This window comes from Myodes glareolus, chromosome 1 (assembly GCF_982192425.1).
Source record: "Myodes glareolus chromosome 1, mMyoGla1.1, whole genome shotgun sequence".
NCBI lineage: Eukaryota > Metazoa > Chordata > Mammalia > Rodentia > Cricetidae > Myodes > Myodes glareolus.
The window spans coordinates 29,761,380-29,783,666 of record NC_142026.1 but is presented as its reverse complement, the minus strand read 5'-3'; the positions used below and the strand labels follow the sequence as shown (position 1 = coordinate 29,783,666).

At 42.1% G+C, this 22,287-nt stretch overlaps 1 protein-coding gene across 7 annotated transcripts in view; it reads right to left on the bottom strand.

Moving 5' to 3' along the window:
* Nucleotides 1-22,287, bottom strand: part of Dgkd (diacylglycerol kinase delta) — a 98,347-nt gene that overhangs the window by 44,698 nt on the left and 31,362 nt on the right. For 3 of the 7 annotated variants that reach the window (XM_085696961.2, XM_085696969.2, XM_085696973.2), the window contains exons 2-3: nucleotides 21,574-21,684; nucleotides 20,045-20,125 (exon numbers count right to left, since the gene is read on the bottom strand). The exons of 1 other annotated variant lie outside the window; for it this stretch is intronic. In XM_085696961.2, coding sequence (XP_085553087.2) covers nucleotides 20,045-20,125; nucleotides 21,574-21,684 — 192 coding nt within the window. Of the gene's footprint in view, nucleotides 1-969; nucleotides 991-1,142; nucleotides 1,268-10,978; nucleotides 11,081-20,044; nucleotides 20,126-21,573; nucleotides 21,685-22,287 lie in introns of those variants that run through there. 3 more of the 7 variants (XM_048428972.3, XM_085696991.2, XM_085696984.2) reach the window with 3 other exon arrangements.

The window sequence follows — 22,287 nt, the reverse complement described above, 5'->3', positions numbered from 1 at the left end:
ACAATTCCTAATGAATAATTGCTATATCCATAGATTAGTGCATCTCAAACTCCTCATCAGAAAAGCTTCTTGTAATAGCTGAGGATCAACACAGAGACACACAAGTGGCCAACATGCAGAGAATAAGAGTATAAAGGGCTCAGCCCTAAATGGGACAGTATGCTCCTCCCACCAAGGCTTAGAGACCTTCTTAGAAAATGGGTCAGGGTCAGGTGGTGGTAATACATGTCTTTATCCCAGCATTCTGGAGGCAGAAACAGGCAGATATCTGTGAGTTCTAGGCCAACCTGGTCTACAGAGCAAGTTCCAGGACAACCAAAGCTACAGAGAGAAACCCTCAAAATAATTAGGGGGGGGGGTGTGTACAGAATATGGGTCAAAAGGATTTTAAGAGCCAGAGGTAGTACATGGCAAATAAACAGAGCTTTTCAAACACAACGGAGCAGCTGCACATATGAACTCATAGTTGTTGTGGCAATATATACAAGACCTGGACAACCTCAAATCAGACAAAAATCCCAGCACTGGGGAGTGGGGGATATAGTCGTGAAGTTCCACTTGTTAGGATTCAGGTATTATGCTGGCCTGCCCTATCATCTGGCAGGATGTACCCAAGCAGTACTGCTGCGGGAGCTCCTTCCGCTCCTTCAGCCAATAGTCGTTGAGATACCAGCCAATTGGGGTGTGGTCTCTCTCTCTTTAAAAGAGCACCGGCTGTCCTCCATTCCCTCTCTGGCTTACCGGGAAAGATTCAGCATGTCTGCCCTGGCAGACACACGCTGGGTGCCACTCTGTTGTAAAAGGAGCAGCGGGCTGCGTTCCTGCCTAGATCCCCGAAATAATTACACAGAAACTGTATTCATTTAAACACTGCCTGGCCCATTATCTGTAGCCTCTTATTGGCTAACTCTCACATCTTGACTAACCCATATCTAATAATCTGTATGCCACCACGAGGTCATGGCTTACCGGCATGAGTCTAGCCAGTCTTCCGTCTGGGGAAGGGGAATCATGGTGTCTGCCTGACTTTTCTCCCAGCATTCTGTTCTGTCTACTCCACCCACCTATGTTCTGACCCTATCAGGCCAAGCAGTTTCTTTATTAATTAACCAATGAAAGCAACACATAGAAAGAAGACTCACCTATATCACAGTACCCTGGCCAGCCCAGGGTCCTAGTCTGTACAGGGTGCAGAGATCCCTTTAAGAGACAAGCTCTGCCCACTCCTGCTCTCTCCCCTTCCCATTGCTCTTATGAAGGGGCAGGCAGGACTTTTCCTGCTTCTTCTCTTCTCTTCTCTTCTCTTCTCTTCTCTTCTCTTCTCTTCTCTTCTCTTCTCTTCTCTTCCTCTCTCTCTCTCTCTCTCTCTCTCTCTCTCTCTCTCTCTCTCTCTCTCCCCACTTTCCTTCTCTCCCTTCCTTTTCCTCACACCCTTCCCTCCCTTCCCCTAATAAAACTCCTCACTTAAGCTCTACCTACATGGCTTATTCTGTCACCCACCTTGGGAACCACCAAGGTCTCATTTGTGCTGTTTTATAATACCACTTCCAGAGGAAGAGCTGTTAGTTAACATTTAATAGCTGCTGAGGGAGGAAGAAAGAGTCAGTCTTTTTTAAGGGCGTGTGAGGTAGTTTGTATGTAATTGGCCCCCATAATCTCACAGGGAGTGGCACTATTGGGAGGTGTGGTTCTGTTGAAATGAGCAGAGCCTTGTTTGAGGAAGTGTGTCACTATGGAGGCAGGCTCTGAGGTTTCCTATGTGCAGGATACTTGCCCAATGATTCTGTCACCTTCCTATTGCCTGAAAAATGTAAGACTCTCAGCTACTACTCCAGCACCACATCTGCCTACACGTCACCATGCTCCCCGCCATGATAATGGACTGAATCTCTGAAATTGTAACCAGGTCACCCCAATTAAATATTTTCATTTATAAGAATTGCCATGGTCATGGTGTCTCTTCACAGCAATAAAAACCCTAACTAAGTAAGACAGAAGTTACTACCCAGGACTGTAGTATTGCTCGAATAAGCCTGATCATATTTTTATTTGGAATAATATGGACTTTGGGAATCGGGTTAAAAAAGCAGTAGAGCGCTTTAAACACTGCTTAAAGGGCCAATCTAGTAGAAGTCTGGAAGACAGTAGTGCTGAATGTGATTTGATGAACTATGGGTGCCTGATCAAGAGGTTTCAGAGGAGAAGAATGTTGGTATGTGGCCTAAAGACTGGCTGTGTGATATTTTAGTAAATAAAGTGGCTGCTTCTGCCCTTGTCCAAAGAGTCTGTCTGAGTATAAAGTAAAGAGTTTGAATTAATTCAGTTGGCAGAGGAAATCTCAAAAGAGCCTAGAATAGACTCTGTTGTGTGGTTATTAGTGTTAAAATTCTGATGAAGATTTATAATGATAAGGAGCAAGCTGAGCAAGAAAAAATATTTGAGGAGAAAAGGGGTACCATAAAGTAGAATGGAGCTAAATCCTCTGTTCAAGGAGATAGACAGATTAAGAAAAAGAATAAAGGAAGTGGTAACCTTAGGGCAAAATCCCACCTAGCCAGTTAAATTTCCAACTTGTGAAAAGGAATTAAAGATTTTAGAGTCAGGTGTAATGGAGCATGCCTTTAATCCCAGCACTCAGAAGGCAAAGGCTGCCAGAACTCTCAGTTCAAGGCCAGACTGATCCAGTTTCATGACATCCAAGTTTAGGCAGTAAATGTCAAAAACACAAAGTTAGTAAACATATAATTGCATGAGGCGGCCATGTTCCAACCCCAACAAGCAGCATAACTTGGAAGTTTCAGCCACATGGTTCTGATTTTAGCTTAAGAACAGAAGAAATGGGTTATAGAACTTGTCTCTGCACCTAAGGAAGACTGTGTGTGTCGGGGTGTCCCTGAATGGAGGCCTAGAGGGATCATTGCGTGAAACTGTGAAGTTGAAGCCTGGATTGCCTTGGAGAACCCAAGATGTTAAAGATGCCAGAGTTGTGGGATACTTGCTGAGGAGAGCCACAGAAATGGAACAGGAAATGGAACCAGCCCCAGAGAAAAGTGTTACAGTCAAAAGCTGAAAAGAGTTGGGGATCTGAAAAGCATTTTGACATCAGACATGGAGACGCAGAGTTTGGAGTTTGCCCAGCTGGTTTTAGATCTTGCTTTGGTCCAGTGTCTCCTCTCTATGCTCCCTTCCCTGTTGGAATAGTAATGTATATGCTGTGCCATTATATGTTCAAAATATGTGACCTTCTTTTTGATTTAGATTTTCACAGGTGATTACTGTTAAGAGATTGCATGAATCTCAGAACACTTTGGACTTTAAAACATTGTTGAGACTATGATAGACTATGGGGACTTTGGAAGTTAGACTAAATGCATTCTGCATTATGATATTGTCACAAGCTCAAGTGGGCCAGGAAGTGGGATGTGGTAGTTGGTATGTAATTGGGCCCCATAATCACATAGCGAGTGGCATTACTGGGAGGTGTGGCTTTGTTGAAACGGGTATAGCCTTGTTGGAGGAAGTGTGGCACGGGGGGGTGGGGGGGGCAGACTTTGAGGTTTCCTATGTTCATGATACTGCCCAGTCTCAGTTGACTTCCTGTTGCCTGCAAGATGTAGACTCTCAGCTACTCCTCCAGCACCACATCTGCCTACATGCCACCATGTTCCCCATCATAATGATAATTGACTGGACCTCTGAAACTGTAAGTGAGCCATTCCAATTAAATGTTCTCATTTATAAGAGTTGCCATGGTCATGGCATCTCTTCACATCAATAAAAAACCTAACTAAGCCGGGCGGTGGTGGTGCATGCCTTTAATCCCAGCACTCAGGATGCAGAGGCAGGCAGATCTCTGTGAGTTTGAGGCCAGGCTGGTCTACAAGAGCTAGTTCCAGGACAGGTTCCAAAGCTACAGAGAAACCCTGTCTTGAAAAACCAAAAACCAAAAAAAAAAAAAAAAAAAAAAAGTCAGTGTGACTCCTGGCAAAACAGTTACACTCCAAGAGTATTTGGACACCGAATTGGATTTCTTGGGTTTAAATAAAAAGAGAAGGTTAAAAGTTGGGTAGGTTAGGGATGTGGAGGTGGAACAGGGAGGAATTGAAGGGGGAGTGAATATGATCTAAATACATTGTATAAAATTCTCAAAAAAAATTTAAAATATTTTTTAAAATGAGTTGGAAAGATGGCTCAGCCTTTAAAGGCTAAGGCTCACAACCAACAGTAAGAATAACAACAACACTGAAAGTATAGTCTGAGAGTGTCAATTGGGGATAGGCAAACTATAACCTGATAACTGCTTGTTAAGTTTTATTGGCACACAGTCTCCTCATTTACATACTGTCCATGACCACACAGAGCAGAGTTAAGGGGTTGTCACAGAGTCTCCATAGTCCAAAAATTAAAATATCTGGATCTTTCTAGGAAAAACCTGGCTGCTAACCCCTTCTATAATTTCCTGACAGTAAACAATTTAGGAATATAAAGGTGAATTAGAAATTGGCAGGCATAAATAAGGCATCTGCACCTTCTGACTCTTTGTTTCTACAAAGAAGAGGTCTCCATTCTGCTATGAGATGGGTCCCTGAGTGCTCCTCGTGGAGTACATACAAAGTAAACTCAGAACTAAGCCATTCCTGTTATCAGGAAGGTCATATCTAACTGTGTATATGTGCAAACTTACTAAATAATTTGGAATAAAAACCCGTACAGACATTTAGAAATGCCACCTATACTTCAGAATAACTTCCACAACATATCTCACTCTATTTCAAATGTAAACTTAAAACATTCTTGAAGCTAAGGCCTGATATGTTCTCCTATTTTCTTGTATGTGTCTGAGAAAGTGACCATGTTCTCCCATCCAGGTCCATCCAACTACTTGTGTGAGATGCTCCCGATTCTGCTGCTGAGAAATAGCTAGAACAAGGCAGAATTCAAAAAAGGGCTCTTTCTGGCCTAGTATCTCCCTCAGGTAGGGAGGCCAAAGTGACAATCAACCCCAGGACAGCCTAGAAAAACACATGGTCAGTCACTCACTATGTAACAAAACAGCCCCATCCTTCCCAGCCAGTCAAGACGCCCAGAACGAAAAGTAGTCACTGTCTCTCCCCAAAAATGCCCCTAAGGAACGGCATGATGACACTCCGTTGAGCACACATACCATGATAATCTCAAACTCTGTCAGGTAAAGCCAAGCTAGAGGACTAACGAAACAAGGCCAGGACATCCACATTGAGACAGTCCTCTTCACAGTCTCACAGTTGTCATGCAAGTCCTCTCAGGATCAGTCTAAACTGAGCCAAAGAATCACAGAAAGTGCCTGTTGCTGGAAGTCCATCTGTGCTTAACTCCTTTCATACAAATAAAATGGATACTTAAGATAGAGTAAGGACCAAAAAACAGTTGGCCCTTGTCCAGGTCACACTGCTTTGTGGGTTTCTCCTAGAGGCATTGAGTGCCTGCCAATAAACCCTGTGATAGGTGTAATGGCACACAAACTTGAGACTCCAATACAGCTATCCTTCAGATCCATACCAGAAAGGGAACACAGAGAAGCACAGCTGTCCTACCAGGTTGCCAGCCCTGAAAAGGAAACCCTAACCCTGGGCCCAAGATCTTGACTACAAATGTATGAATACCTCAGGTCCCCTTAAGATGCAGAGGTATATGAGTAGGCTGCTTATAGATGCCAGGAGCCTGCATCTATAAGATGAGTAGGCAGTAGAGTTGCTGTGTGGTATCCTAAGAGAAAAAGTTCTACCAATTAAGCTTCCCTGTCCTCTCTAAGTCTTTGATGTAATCACATACTTGGTCCAGAGGCTGTCATTTGTCAAATATTCAGAAAGGGCCAATTTAGACCACATCCCATGGCAGGGAAGTCAACACAGACAAGAACAAGTACCAAGGAATGACACTTCCTCTTCTATAGCCATCCCTTCCTCATGTCATTCAGATATCACAGGGTAAGTTTATCTTTTTCTTTTAACCAAACTTACAATTGCTTCCTTATCCTTCTTGGTGTGTCAAAAAAAATTGCTTAAAAAAAAAATAAAGGCATTCTAACTACAGGATTTAAGATTTTTTAAAAGACATGAAAACAGTTCAAAACCTCTTTCCCCATGGACAAACCCTGACTCGGAGGCCTTATATACCAGGATGTAAGCGGCCACAGTGAGCGGGATTGGCTTGCAGGTGGCCAAAGCAGTCATAGTGACTGAGGAGTCATTTCCCCTGGTTATGCACAGCTACAACACGATCTTACATAAGGGAAAACAGAGCATTTCCCCAGAAATTCCAAGGGGTAGAACTAAAAAACAATAAAGCAGTTAACCCAACTTTGTTCAGGCATGATCTAGAAAGAGATAATACATCTGAGAACATCTCTCATAAAGCTCACACTTCTCCCTCCAACAGACACAGCTGGAGGAAGAGGAAGAGGATACAGCTGTAATAAAGTTAAGTCTGAATAAATGATGCTCATTTCTAAAACTTGAATTCGTTGTCAGAAATATTAAAAGGTAAGGTTAGAAATCTGAGTGGTGCTGGGCGGCGGTGGCACACGCCTTTAATCCCAGCACTTAGGAGGCAGAGGCAGGCAGATCTCTGTGAGTTCGAGGCCAGCCTGGTCTACAAGAGCTATTTCCAGGACAGGCTCCAAAGCTACAGAGAAACCCTGTCTCGAAAAACCAAAAAGAAAAAAAAGAGAAAAAGGGAGGGAGAGAGGGAGGGAGGAAGGGAGGAAGGAAAGAGAGAAAGAGAGAGAGAGAGAGAGAGAGAGAGAGAGAGAGATCTGAGTGGCAGAACACTCCCCTAACACAGACAAGATCCTGGGTTCAATCAATAAGGCAAGAAAAGAAAAAGGAGAATATAAAGATGTATTATCAAAAACTTTGCCCAAAAGGAAACTCCACACTCAAGTTCTCAAGTTTCACTAGTAAATTCTAGTAAACACTTAAGAAGGAAAAGACATAAACTCACATAAAGTTTATCAGAAAACAACAGAATCTACATTTTTAAAGAAGTTATGAAGCCAACTAAATCAGCACCAACACTACAGAAATAAAAAGAAGGACAATTAAAGAGAGAAAGACAATGGAAGAAAGTAAGTGGGGGAAGGGATACAAGTCAATGTACTTCATGTATAGAAGCAAAACTCTTAACAAAATAGGAATGCCATACCCAAAGACTAGAACACTATTAAAACATCAAGGTTCCTGCAGGGAACCCATTAATTAATTAATTAATAATTAATTAATTATCAATCCCAGCCCTGGGGGGGGGGCAGAGACAGGCAGACCTCTGTTTGTTCAAGGCCAATTTGATCTACACAGCAAGCTTCAGGCAAGGTCTTTAAAAAATAAAATAAATCAATCTTCTGGAGCTGGAGAGATGCCTCAGTGGTTTAGAGCATTTGCTGCTCTTCCAGAGGACCCATGTTCAATTCCCAGCACAGACATATAACCACTTATAACTCCAGCTCTAGGGGATCCAAAGGCCTCTTCTAGCCTCCACAGATACCATGTGGTACACTGATATATATTCACATACATATTAAATTAATAAAGCAGGAGACTAGAATATGGGCAGATCAGAGAAGCCGAATAAGAAAGAATCTAAAGAGCTGGGTGTAGCTGCTCATGCCTCTGATCCTAACTTTAAACAGGAAGATTATATGGGATCAAGGCTAGTCTGAGCTACACAGTTTGAGGCAAGCCTGTGCTACTTAGTGGGATCCTGTCTCAAAGTACAAACATGTGTGTATGAACTGGAAACAGACTCATAAATACAAAGTCACTGGACTTTTGATCAAGGAGTCAGTCATAGATAACTATGGAATGGAATGTTTCTCCAATAAATGCTTCAGGGGAAAAGCTGACATCCATAGAAAACAGCAACTCTGTACCTCACTACAAATATAAAATCAACTATGTACAGATCTAAGTATACAACCTAAGGCTACAAAACTTGTAGTGGAAAAAAAAAGATCTTTTGGGCAGAACTTAAAAAGTTGACAAATCTAATTCCACAAAAGACTTATTCTAAAGATGCCACTAAGAAAAATTAGATGAGCTGGGCAGTGGTGGCACATGCCTTTGAGTTCGAGGCCAGCCTTGTCTACAGAGTGAGTTGCAAGACAGGCCCCAAAACTACAGAGAAACCCTGTATCAAGGGGAGAGGGGGGCATCGTGATCCCTGACTTCAAACTCTACTACAGAGCTACAGTACTGAAAACAATCTGGTATTGGCATAAGAACAGACAAGAGGACCAATGAAACCGAATAGAAGACCCAGATATCAATCTACACATCTTCAAACACCTGATCTTTGATAAAGAAGCAAAAAATATCAAATGGAAAAAAGAAAGCATATTTAACAAGTGGTGCTGGCATAACTGGATATCAACATGTAGAAGAATGAAAATAGATCCATATCTATCACCATGCACAAAACTCAAGTCCAAATGGATCAAAGACCTCAACATAAAGCCAGCCACACTGAACCTTATAGAAGAGAAAGTGGAAAGTACACTTGAACGCATTGGCACAGGGAACCATTTCCTAAATATAACCCCAGCAGCACAGACACTAAGAGAAACGGTTAATAAATGGGACCTCCTGAAACTGAAAAGCTTCTGTAAAGCAAAGGACATGGTCAACAAGACAAAATGGCAGTCTACAGAATAGGAAAAGATCTTCACTAACCCCACATCAGACAGAGGTCTGATCTCCAAAATATACAAAGAACTCAAGAAATTAAACACCAAAAGATTACATAATCCAATAAAAAAAATGGAGTACAGACCTAAACAGAGAACTCTCAACATAAAAATCTAAAATGGCTGAAAGACACTTAAGGAAATGTTCAATATCCTTAGTCATCAGAGAAATGTACACCTGTAATAATGGCCAAGATCAAAAACACTGATGACAACTTATGCTGGAGAGGTTATAGGGAAAAGAGAACACTTTGCATTGCTGGTGGGAATGCAAGCTGGCACAACCCCCTTTGGATGTCAGTGTGGTGATTTCTCAAAAAATTAGGAAACAACCTTCCTCAAGACCCAGTAATACCACTTTTGGGTATCTATCCAAAGGATGCTCAATCGTGCCACAAGGACATGTGCTCAACTATGTTCATAGCAGCATTGTTTGTCATAGCCAGAACCTGGAAACAACCTAAATGCCCCTCGACCGAAGAACGGATAAGGAAAATGTGGTACATTTACACAATGGAGCACTACACAGCAGAAAAAAATAACGACAGCTTGAATTTTGCAGGAAAATGGATGGAGCTAGAAAACATTATTTTGAGTGAGGTAACCCAGACACAAAAAGACAATTATCACATGTACTCGCTCATAGGTGGTTTTTAAACATAAAGCTTCCTTTCCTTCCACCCCCTTCTACCCTCTCCCATGATTCCCAAACTCCCAATTTACTCAGCAGATCTTGTCTTTTTCTACTTTCCATGTAGATTAGAGAAATATTTACTATCTTGACTATGACAAGTTTCAATATGTGTGTTCCTGAGCAGATAGATGTACATGAAAACTCACACACTTTAAATGTATGATGCATTTCTGTATCAATTAAGCTATAAAAATCTTTTACTCTCAGCATGTGCTGGCACACTGAAGCATTCACTAAAGAACATTACCAACCTTTCTGATGATCAGTGTGACCATATAGTTTATCATCCAAGCTAAGAAGTGTATGCAAATCAAAGTGGAATCTAAAAATAAGTAATGGTGTTATGGCAGCTACAACCAGTTATGTGAATTGGCATTGCCCTGGCAAATCAGTGAGCCAGGGCAATGCCAACAACAAACAATCAAACTAGTTTTGGTATGATTAGATTTTTCCTGAATAGAGCAGGCCCTAAAGTTCACTCCTCAGAAGGCAGCACAAGACTGGCAGCAAATTGTACCCATGCTCTTGTTTGACACCTGAGAAACAAGCCAGCAGGACTGAGTGCAAGGCACACATCAAGGCCCCACTTCCAAGTTCAATGTCATTTCAGCCTTTTTGTTTGTTTGTTTGTCTGAAGTCAAAGAAGGTACAGAGTCACCTTCCCATCCCCCCCACCCCCCACCCCGGCTCCTAATTATCTTCCAAATGTTGAAGTGTCCCGATCCTCCCTTACTAACCTTTGTGGCCATGAACAATAAGCCCATAGAAAAAGCTATGCCAGCTCTCTAAAAGCAAAGTCCAGCAGGGCGGGAGTGGGCTGGACCTAGCCCTGGGTGTAGCCCTGCACAGGACACTTTTTACAGCAGGCGGAGTGGAGGACACCCTCACATCTTTCTGAGAGCTAGCACCAACAGCTCCTAGAGTTCTGTCTGAACACAGGACTCACAAACTTCGAGTTTTCTTCAGATGGGAGGGAAGGCACACCGAATCAGTAAACAGGGCTGAGAATTGTATTAACTTGGTAACAAGCTATTTCAAGAAAATAAATCAATCACACCACTGTTCTCTGAAATATTAGGCACTCTGGGACAGATAGAATTTTTTCCACATAATTTTCTAAATAATGACACCATATTTCTAAGGTCAAAAACAATACAGACACAGGACTTGGCTCTGTCACACCATAGGCACATTTATCAAAATAAAAAAAAAGGCACTTGGCAAAACAACTAGTTGTTAATTTCATAGACACTCTAAGAAAGAATACTATCCAAGGCTTTTCCACCAGTCATTTAGCAAAAATTCCTTCATAAAACCATTAAGGGTTTTGACTAGAACCAAATGGCAGTTATTCAACTGTCTGCTTTTATTTTCTCTGCCATTTGTAAAAAAAAAAAAAGACAAGTGAATATTACCAATAAACACACATTTTCATACACACGCACATGCAACAACAGTCTGCTAAACAGCTTAGATTTTGTCCATGGCAACCCTTCTGATAACCTAACCACACAGCACACCCAGACTCCAATCCACCCCACATCCACAATGCACTCTCTGCTCACCAAACCACTGGCTGCCAAGTAGACCTGTGTCTTCTCTCTGCTTAGAGTGACTATGAGAACTTGCTTAAGCCTAGCTTTTGAACCAGCTTTGGCCCAGGCATGGGTACTGCCTCCAACAAAGCCACACATTTGGTAAACACATGGTCACCAACCTGGCACAAGGCCTGGTCTTCTTCCTGCTTCTAGATCTGGAGAACACAAAATGAATTCTAAAGCATGGAATATGTTGGGTAAAAGTTCCTCTGCATGGTTCTCACAAGCTCCTGCCACTGACCAAAGTGGGCTCTAAACCACTGCCCCACCCTGTGCCAAGAGCTGGCAACCTCAGGCCCAACACTGTGCTGGGCAGGACTGTACCAACGTAAAAATGCAGGTACCTGAGAAGGTGGCTGAGAAGTACCTGACATTTCGGTTGAGGTATGATGGCATGTGAGGCCACGGTTAGGCACACTGGAGCCTAAGCTGAACACAAAGAAGGACCCACTCCCAGAGGAGAAGCAAAGCTCCTGACTGTAGGGCAACAACATGTGGCCTACAAGATGACTCCCAGGACCCTCAAATGCAGTTCTGTCTACCTCAGGCCCAGGCCAACAGTCACAGAAACCAGGAAGTCTTTCCTAAGGGGGAAATCTGCCAAGTATGGACAGCTTTTCCCTTCTCGAAGCCAAAGTGATTGGTTAGGGGTTTTGTCCAGGAAATAAGAGAAATCTAAAGAAGCTGAGAAAGAAAAACGATGTTGAAATCTGGATAAAGGTCACAGTTCCTCACAATGGAACAGCCCTGATCACCCACAGGTTGACATCTGCTGTGAAGAGATGAGAAACTTAGGGCCACCAGGGAGCCACCACTTACCCACAGAACTACTGAACAATTCTTCTATTATAAAGCTCCTTTATCACTCAGTTAGTAATTAAACAAAGGTATCACCTACATATACTTACACAGTCCAGACTGGTCTCAGATTTATAATCATAATGCCACAGTCTCCAGGTACAAGCTTACTTATCTCTTATTAAGCATATTCTTTTTGCTCCTGCCATCCCTGTGCAGATCAGATTCCAGATTCTTTAGGCTTTGTGCTTTTTTTGTGAATGTATGCACATGTGTATAAGGTGCATGCATCTGTGTACATGAGTAGAGACTAGAAAGGGCTCTGTGGTATATCCTTGACTATTACTCTTCTTTGTTCCTTCGAGGCCAGGTTTCTCTCTGAACCTGTGGTTCATGTTTTCTCAGCTAGGCTGGATGCTAGCAAACCTCAGAGAGCCTCATCTTCCTCAGAGCTGGGGTGACTTATACCAATGACTGTCAGCTTCAGACTGAAGCTACATCTACTGCTGGTCCATCTTGTTGAGATTTCTAGTTTTTGGACGGCACAACTACTGGTTTGACTGGCTTTCCAGCAGACCACCACTATGGGACAATTCAAACTCTGATCATATAAGCTAATTGTACAGATTCCTCTATAGTGACCCATACTCCATCAGCTCTGTTCCTTGGGAGAACCCTGACATTCACAAAATTCCTAAGGAGAGAAAACTGCTTTCCCGACATCCACTCTGACCATAGGTGTTACTGTTAGCTCTATCTATAAAGTCTGCCTCATTTGAAATCTTTTGGAATTCCAATAAATCAGACTAAGTGCTAGTGTCAGCATGTTAAATCCCATTGCTTTTCTGCTTTGCAGGGGCTCAGGTGCGGTAGAAATGGAAGGCAGCAAATGTGTAGAGTATGTTTTGTACCAACCAAACACCCAACACCACGAAAGGATCTTAATATTGCTCCCATCACACAGATAAGAAAACCTAAAAAGATAAAGACTTGCCCTAGGGCACAGAGCTAACAAGGAAGATCTTCTCAGATGGCACATTGTGACACATGCCTGTAATCTCAGCATTCAAGAAGCAGAGGTTGGGAGACCACAAGCTCCAAGCTAGCCTGGGCTACATAGTGAGGCCATGCTTCAAAAATCAAATAAACAAGGAAGATCTCATAAAACTTAGGGATCCTGTTTGATTCTTCCACCGTATTTCCTAGGGAAAAAAAGTCTTGAGCCCAGATCTGAGAACTCACTCCCTTGTGTGTACAGTGGGGTTACTCTGACCTGGTTATTTCAGAGAAATTACCACAAGGATATTAATACCCACCAGGCCTCTACCACAACAGCTGTACAATGTGGCCTTATGACCAAGTGCTGGCTCATGGTGTAGTGGAGGTAGCAACCAAAAGTACCAAGCCAAATTCTGAGGATATCACATAAGAGTTTTACCATAGGCTCCCTTTAGCAGTCTGGTGACACAGGGGGGAAGTTGTCTCTACTCGACCTGCAAGATGGGTGGTGGGAAGAAGGACCTGGGTCAACAAACAGAAACTGCACATCTGAGCAGAGAAGGCAGAGAGACTACTCTGCAGGGGAAGCCACATTAACCGCCACATATGTTCCTTCCTTAATGTGAGACACTTTTCTAACAGTAACTTAAATGACTAGCCAGACCTCCTCAGTTCTAGTTCTAGGAGGAGTAACTTGCCAACTGTAACACCTGACATGGTAAAAGACTTACCACTACAGATAGCACATGTTACAGACGCTCGTGACAGGGAGACGTTTATCACAAGCTGGTAAATAAAGCAGAATACAGAATTACACTTGTATGATGTAACACATCATACAGCAAACATCATAAAGCAAAACAATGTTTCTCTTGGAAAAACTAAAGGGGGGAATAAAGCTGCTGAGCCACAGCAATTTGACATATTTCCCTTTATTTTAAACTTGTTTTAAAATCATTACTCTGATCTAAACACTCTAAGAAAAATGAATAACTAACTAACCCATCCATAAAGCCTAGAACCTAAGAGGCCCAACTGTGGTTTCCAGAACGAATAAATGCGCCCAGGCTCTTCTTCCCTAACTGTAGTGCTTTGAAAGAAATATGCCTCCCATAGTCGCATAGGAAGTGGCACTTTAGAAAGTGTGGCCTTGTTGGAGTTGATGTGGCTTTGTAGGAGATGTGTGGTGCGGGAGAATTGTACGTATTCTGTCAATCATGTTTTAAATAAAACGCTGATTGGCCAAGCAGGAGGTGTAGGTGGGAAAACCAGACAGGAAGTGGAAATGATGTGAGGATATCAGGAAAATTCTGGGGAGGAGGAAGTTGATTCCTCCCACTCCTGCCCAGACCACTGAAGCAGCAGGATGTGAGCTGCCCCACTGAAAAAGGTACTGAGCCACATGGCTAACATAGATCAGAAAAATGGGTTAATCAAGATATGAGAGTTAGCCAATAAGAAGTCTGATCTAACGGGCCAATCAGCTTTATAACTTATAGAGATCTTTGTGTGATTTTTCTCTGGGACTAAATAGCTGGGGGGCCGGGCGGGACAGAAAACCCCAACAAACAAGCAGCCCCCCCCCATGTTACAGATGTGTCAACAGGAGGTGGGCTTTGAATTCTCAAATGCTCAAGCCAGATCCAGTGTGACATTCACTTCCCGCTGCCTGCCAATCTGAATGTAGAACTCTCAGCTCCTTCTCCAGCACCATGTTAGCCAGCATGCTACCATGCTTCCCACCATGATGATAATGGATTAAATCACTGAACTGTAAGTCAGTCCACAATTAAATGCTTTCCTTGTAAGAGTTGCTGTGGTCATGGTGTCTCTTCACAGCAATAAAACACTAAGACACTTATTGACTCTTCACACACACACACACACAGTGCTTGGTTGTGTTTGGGCTTTTTCCTAGCCTGCTTACTATTGACTCTATAACTAGTTATTTCATATCTCATGTGAGACATCTTCCAGAAAGGGGAAACATTCATTCACCAAATACTCCTTTCAGGTTTCCAATACAGATCTTGCTACAATATAAGACTGTTGGGGAAAAAAAAGTAAAATCAAAATTTTCGAAAATTTACATGTTTTCCAATTTATTTGTTTTAGAAATTTAGTAACCAATATAAGCCTTCCTTGCTGTCAAATAAGTACCACATTCCCCATGAATAATCAAGTTTTTGAATTTGCTTCTGTGTACAGACATACACAAAGAACTAGGGCTGTCCCTAGGCCTCAAAACTGCCTAATTCTACCAGAAAGGACCCAAATTCTACCAGAAAGGATCCAAGAAAAAAGCAGCCCCATATTCTCATGCCCAAGCTGAATGAAGAAACAGCAAGACCTCTAAGTAGATACATGCACTCAGAGACAGTCAGCCCAGAGGTAAGGTGCTAGGACCCTAAGCCTCTCTTGACCTCAAACTTGAGATATCCTAAAACAGTGTCACCAAGGACACCGATTACTAAGTGATGATTCAACCTAACATGAGTGGAATAAAGTATCCTCAAGAGAGGTCCTAAACCTGGCTATACCCCCAAATCTTAGGCAGCCTTGAAATATTGTCATTTGTCAGTTAATTTTAGAGTCCCTAGAGGTAGTACCAGCAACTCTCGAGTACCAAAGAATGCTCCAGCACAGTTTGGTACTACTCTGAAGGAGCAGAGGACAGCTTCCTAAGCACAGCACAGGCAGTCAAGAGTTCACATGGGTAGTTTCACATGATCTCCAAGACAAGGACAGGGTCTCCAGAGGATACAGGGAGCCCCTCCAGACACAAGACCAGCAGGCAACTGTGCATCTAGTACTTTCTAAAAGCAGTGGCTGGAGCAAGATCATGCTAGGACATGTTAGACCAAGCAAAGCTGGTGGACAGGAGAACAGACCCTCCAGTTACATCAAGAATTGAGGAGCCACTCAAAGATTTATAGCACCCCTTAAACTGAGTCGAGCACAGTTCTTTCCAAACATTTTCTATTTCAGGAGCATTCCAGTAAAACTTGTCTTTCCTCTTTAAGGTTCAACCCAACTGATATTGCTTCTATGACCTAAGGGGTCAAATGATATGGCCTTGGGTCTCATAAAATTGAGAACAATCTACAGCAATTGTGTTCAGTTAGATGTTACTCAGCAAATATAAAAACTGTGATAGTTCAGAAATGTAATGATACCAAACTAGAAGAAGTTCCAGTTAAGAGCCAAATGATATAATAAATTAATTTACTGTTCTTGCTTCTTTACTGACTACTCAGTGGGTACCTATCATCCTGATACTAACACCAACCACTTTACCAAGCCTTCATTGTACTCATTAATTTGGAGCTCCAGGCAACCCCAAAGACTTTATTCCTTAGATGAAGAACCTGATGCTCAAAGTCACATGATTCACTCAATATCATCAGCTAGTAAGGGTGAGACAGGACTTCTTCTGGCTTTCAGAGTCTAGACTTTAAACACTATGTTTTATTGTTTCAAACTAACAAAATCTCTTTGTTGCCTCAGAAAGGGAAGAAGAGAGGCTGGAAAGATGGCTCGGTGATTAAGAGCATTTGCTGCTCTTGCAGAGGGTCCAAGTTCTGTTACCAGCACCCACAACCATCTGTGATTCTAGTTCCAGGGGAGCCAAAGCCCTCTTCTGGCCACCATGGGAACCAGGCACCCACAAGGTACATATATAAACACTCATATATATAAATAAATGAATAAATTTTTGTTAAAGAAAGAGCAGGGAAAGAAGGCAGGGAGAAGGAGAAGAAGAAAAAAGAGAAGGAGAGAAACATAGCCTGCTATCCAGGTCCTTTATCTGGTGAAGTAAACAGTCAAAGGCAGATTCTTAGGTTCCTCTGGGGACTTACTCTGGTTTTATTCTCCCAATTCTCCACAAGGATGTTAAGTTTAATAAAAAGAACTCCTCTCCCTGCTTGCTGAACTTTGGCCCTCAAATATGTGGCCCAGGGAAGCTCTGAAAAATCACCTGTTGAATCAATGACCAAGCAAAGGTTCCAAAGAACAAAACAAAGTCTATGACCAAGCAAATAGACACAAAGTCACAAGAGGACTTGAGCAACAATACTTCTAAGTTACAATAGATTAATTAACAACACTGTCGTTCAAATTTCTCATATTTACAATGAGTAAACTTAAGTAACAGATGTATATAAATACAATGGAATGATAAGACATGGGGAAAATTAAAACAGTGACAAATACTGACTCATAAGTAGGATCCAGAAAGGTCAAGAAGTTGGTCAGAACTGGTATGTTATACATGGAAATTCATGAAATGAGCAATGCATGAAGACACCATTGAATCAATCCTCAGCACCCACATCAGACAGCTCACAACCACTGCTATTTTAGGGAGAATCTAATGCCTCTGGCCTCTTTCAGCACCTGCACATATATGCACATAATTAAAAAATAAAATAATTTTTAAAAGTTGGAGAGGTAGCTCAGAAGTTAGGAACATGTACTATTCTTTCATAGGACCTGAGCTCCCATGTCAGGTACTTTCACTCCAGTTCCAGGGAATCCAGATACTCTCTTCTAGCCTCTGTGAGTACTACATGCACACATAATGCATAAGTTCACATAGGCACACACATACACATATAAATCTTTAAAAAGTAACATTTTTAAAAAAGAAAAAGAAGACATAGCCAGGTACAATGTCAAATGCCTGCAGTCCTAGCACTCAAGAGGCTAAAGCTGGAGCATGAACCTAAGGCCAGCATAGGCTGCATAGTAAGTCCCAGGCCAAACTGGGACAGAAAGGCCCTATTAAAACTCTAAAAAAGGACTGGAAACACGGTTCAGCACTTAAGAAAACTTGCTGCTTTTTTCAGAGGACCCAGATTTTATTTCTAGAACATACATGGCAACTCACAACTACCTGTAATTCCAGTTTCAAGGGATTTATTACTCATCAGGCATAGACATGGTGCACAAACACATGCAAACTCTCTCTCTCTCTCTCTCTCTCTCTCTCTCACACACACACACACACACACACACACACACACTCACACACACAAAAAATAAAAATAATTTTTAAAAAAAAACTATAAAAAGGGTTTGAGGTGGGTGATGGTGCATGCCTTTAATCCCAGCATTTGGGACGCAGAGACAGGTAGATCTCTGAGTTCAAGGCCAGTCTGGTCTACAGAGCGAATTCTGGGACAGCCAGGACTGTTACACAGAGAAACCCTGTCTTCAAAAAAAAGGTAGGGGGAAAAATGGGAGGTTGGAATATAGTTCAGTGAGTAAACTATGATGCACAAAGCCCATGGCTCAATTCCTAGTACATCAGAAAATAAAATTAAAAAGTAAATAAATGAGGCCAGCAGTGCTGGCGCATATCTTTAACATTAGTACCTAGAAGGCAGAGGCAGGCTGATTTCTGTGAATTCCAGGACAGGCTGGTCTACAAGAGGGAATTCCAGAACAGCCAAGGCTACACAGAGAAATCTTGTCTCTAAAAAACAAACAAACAAGTAAATAAATCACATATGGTACATGCCTCTAATATCAGACTTTGGGAAGAGAGGCAAGAGACTCATAACTAGTTTTAGCTTCTTTTTCTTTGCTTTTTTATTTTTATTTTTTTTATGAGACAGGTTTCTCTGTGTAGTCCTGGCTGTTCTGAAACTAGCTCTGTAAACCAGGCTGGTCTCCAACTCACTGAGATCCACTTGCCTCTGCTGCCTGAGTGCCAGGTGGTCTTGGTTTCTTATAAAGTCCAGGTTAGCGTGGGCTGTAGAAAATCTCTCAAGAATGCAAAGCAAACAAAACACAAATCCAAGAACAGTTCACCTACATGGTTTAAATGCCTTTCCCTAATCAGTGAGTAAACAACAAAATTAATGAGAAGACAAATACTCTAAGGACAATGGAAATGAAGAGAGTCATGAGGAAAGCCAGCTAGTTAAACAAACACAGGTAAAGCCTGCAGCAATTACACCAACACAAAATACAATGGGTCCAACAGCAGCATCAACAATTCATCCACAGGCCTAAAATGATCCCAAACCAACACCTAAAAGAATAATCTTAGATATTAGGAATACTTTCTGTGTATATGAGCTAGCTTAGTCATAAAAATATATACTTTTAAAGGCACCACCGGGCAGTGATGGCTCACACTCTTAATCCCAGCACTCAGGAGGCAGAGGCAGGTGGATCTCTGGTCTACAGAGTGAGTTCCAGGGCGGTCAAGCTACACAGAGAAATTCTGTCAAAAAAAAAAAATTTCAATGCCACCAGTAGAAGCAATCCCTGATCCTGTTAAAGTCAGTCTGTGACTTTATAAAGTCTTAAAAGAAAGTGCTATATAAATAATGTGCATATCTAGATCAACTGTGAGAGAAGAGAGTCACCAAAAGTTTTCAAAAGAAAAAAAAATCAGTCTGATTTCAAGAAGATGCAAAAAAAAAAAAAAAAAAAAAGCCTGAACGAAGATGACACCAGAGTGAGTAGGGGGCTGCCTTTGAGGTCTTAGAACTTTGACAAAAACAAAACAAAAAAAGTACTACATAATTGTTACAAATTTGGAAGAGAACGGGTTCAAATAAAAAAAAAAACTCAAAATATTAATATTCTACTGGGCAGTGGTTGCTGCCTTTAATCCCAGCACTTGCGAGTCAAAGACAAACTCTTTGAGTTTGAGGCCAACCTGGTCTACAGAGCGAATTCCAGGACAGGCTCCAAATCTACAAACAAACCCTGTCTCAGGAGGAAAAAAAAAATTAATATTCTAGGTTGTGAGCTGGGTGAATTATGGTCAATTTTCAATTGTCTTAACATAAGTTTTTTCTGGCTTTCTCAAATTATCAGAAAAATAAACCAGATGTGGTGGTATACCCCTTTATACATCTTTAATTTAATCCCAGCACTTTGGAGGTGACAGGCAGATCTCTAAGTTGAAGGCCAGTTTGGTCTACACAGCTGGTTCCAAAAAATCAAATAAATAAATAAATAAGTCTCTGTAAAAAAAAATGTTAATATATAAGCAGCAACATTTTAAAAACATTTCATTTAGATCTTACTTTTGCTTACATTACCGAATTCTGTTATTCTCCAGTCATAGCCACAGTACTGCCTTTAGCATGAAATTCAACATTTACCAGAGATCCCTTCAATCAGGAAGGGTATGAGAACGTCTGAACTACTTCATGCCACGTTCCAATGAAAAAGAAAAGCAATCTTGGAAAAGGGTGTGTCTTAGAATCTTACCGTGAAACTGTTGTTGACATTTTTGGTGCTGGATTCTGCCACGCTGGCATCAGTCAGGTCTACCTCATCAAATATGATCGACTGGAGAGATACAAACAGAGGGTCTCAGGTAAGCCAGGGCAGGCATATTCCAAGCACCACTCTCCCTACCCATCCCTACAAGCCCAGGTTCCTTAAAAGCTCAACATTTGATCATTCCACCACGTGAAACTCATGCAACCACCTGCCTACCTGCCTCTCCCAAAGAGCATGGATCACAAGTAGTTTGTCACTTTCAATCCACAGAGTTCATCAATGGGTACATTACAACAGCAATGCTGACATTTCTTTCTATACTTGTTTTTGGAGCAAACAAAACCAGAGCTTCCTTTTTAAATTTGAGACAGTCAGTCAGGGTTCAGAGTCAGAGGATCTCTCTGGTTTGGATTTCTCCAGTGACCACATTTAGGAGAAAAGTTCCAACTAAAACAAAAACCACACGGAGAAGAGACAGGCCCTAATAGGAGGAACCCAGCCATAAGGAAATCAGGGACTAGAGCACAGGAATTTAGTACTAGAGAGGCCCAGTCAGATCTAGGGATGCCGAGTTCCCATTCTCTCTCCACTAAGGTTCAAACCACAGTCCCCTCCTACTGTTTACCCCACAGTTCCCTCTGTTCTAAGATGTCTCTATCTGGAACTCCTAGAGAAAAGATTAGCAAGTACGAAAATCTTCCCCACCCCCTCCAATAGGACTGAAATAACCATGGCTGTGGTCAGAACTCTTTCTAAACATGTTGCCTTGTTCCATTTCTAATTTCAGCAAACAAACTCTCCGGGGATGCTTTGCAAAATGACTCCAGATTTTTCTTAATGCCCAAGTATCAGAACTGCCACCAATGCTGAGACAAAAGCACAGGTGTTAGGACTGCCAGCCTGCACACTGGGATTTGAAATCTGACAGCACATTCACTGGACCAGAGCAGCAGCATCCCAGCTGCTCCTCTGACAACATCTGCCTGCCTGGGGAGTCCAGCTTTGAGTTTTAACATAGCCAGGAACTTACCACCCAGGGCCAGCTGCTAGGAAGCTTTGAAATAAAGACCTGCATATTTCTGCTCACACACTAAGATGCCCAACGACTCTGAGGAACTCTTAGCCCATAATAAAAGATCCATGAGCCTGTGGTATCCTTCTTTCTGAAAGAAAACTAACTGTAATAAAGTTAGTTCTGTGACCATTTTTCCATTGTTAAGGGATATGAACAAAAATAATTTTTACAAGAAATAAAGCATGCATAGTGACAAATAAAACCTGACACCTAGTATTATAAGCCAGATAAAAACAGGAGTGTAGTTCAGTGGTAGAATTTGCCTAGCACATCCAAGGCCCTGGGTTCAATTCCAGCATGACCAAAACAAACAAAAGAACAAACAATAAACAAATAAAAAAACAGCTAGAAATAACTGATTTGCAAGAATTCATCCTATGCACCAGTGCTCGGTCCCTAAATGATGACTCCTGAGTTTGATTCTCTCACAGTGCCTTACCTTTGCAGTTTTAGCATAGTACAGTGTTCGTCCTCGAAGCTTAAAGTACCTCCTTTTGGATCGTTGGAACGAGCTGTTCTGTTTGGTCAGCATGCCCTCTTTAAGGATGGTCTGAAAGCATAGAAGCACACTGTGAGCTTGCATTTCTGAGGTGCCCATCGCTCTGAAACACTGTCATGACTGAGGAGCAAAGTGTGCCTCTAACGGGCTAGGCAGCCTACCAGAACAGTTCTCATTCTCTCCCAGACCTTGACCTCTATGCAGGCTAAGCTCTGTGTTGCAAGGCAGGGATAAGGAGCATACCAGTTGTCTAAGTGACCACAGAATACCTGAGTTAGAGACCCGAAATGTGTCCTAGCTATGCCCAGCAGATTAGCAAAAGGGAAACTGAGGTTCAAAGGACTCCAGGAAGTAGCAGCTGGGGACAACTGGGACACAGGACCAGCAAATTCTCCAGCTTCAGCATTTGGTATTTTTCAGCTATTCTTGGCCCTGCCTTCGTGTTCTCTGGCCTCCTGCCATTTCTCAGAATCCTGTTGCCAAAACTGTCCACGTCCATTGCTCTGGGTTTCAGTGTGGCTCCAGGCCCATGTTCTGCTTAGTCTTCTGCATGGTTCTGAGGTCAGTATAAGCATCTGACACTCATCTCCCCCACCTTCCCATGATACTGATAAGCCCATTGTATTACAGAAAATATTCCTTTTTCCCCAGAGA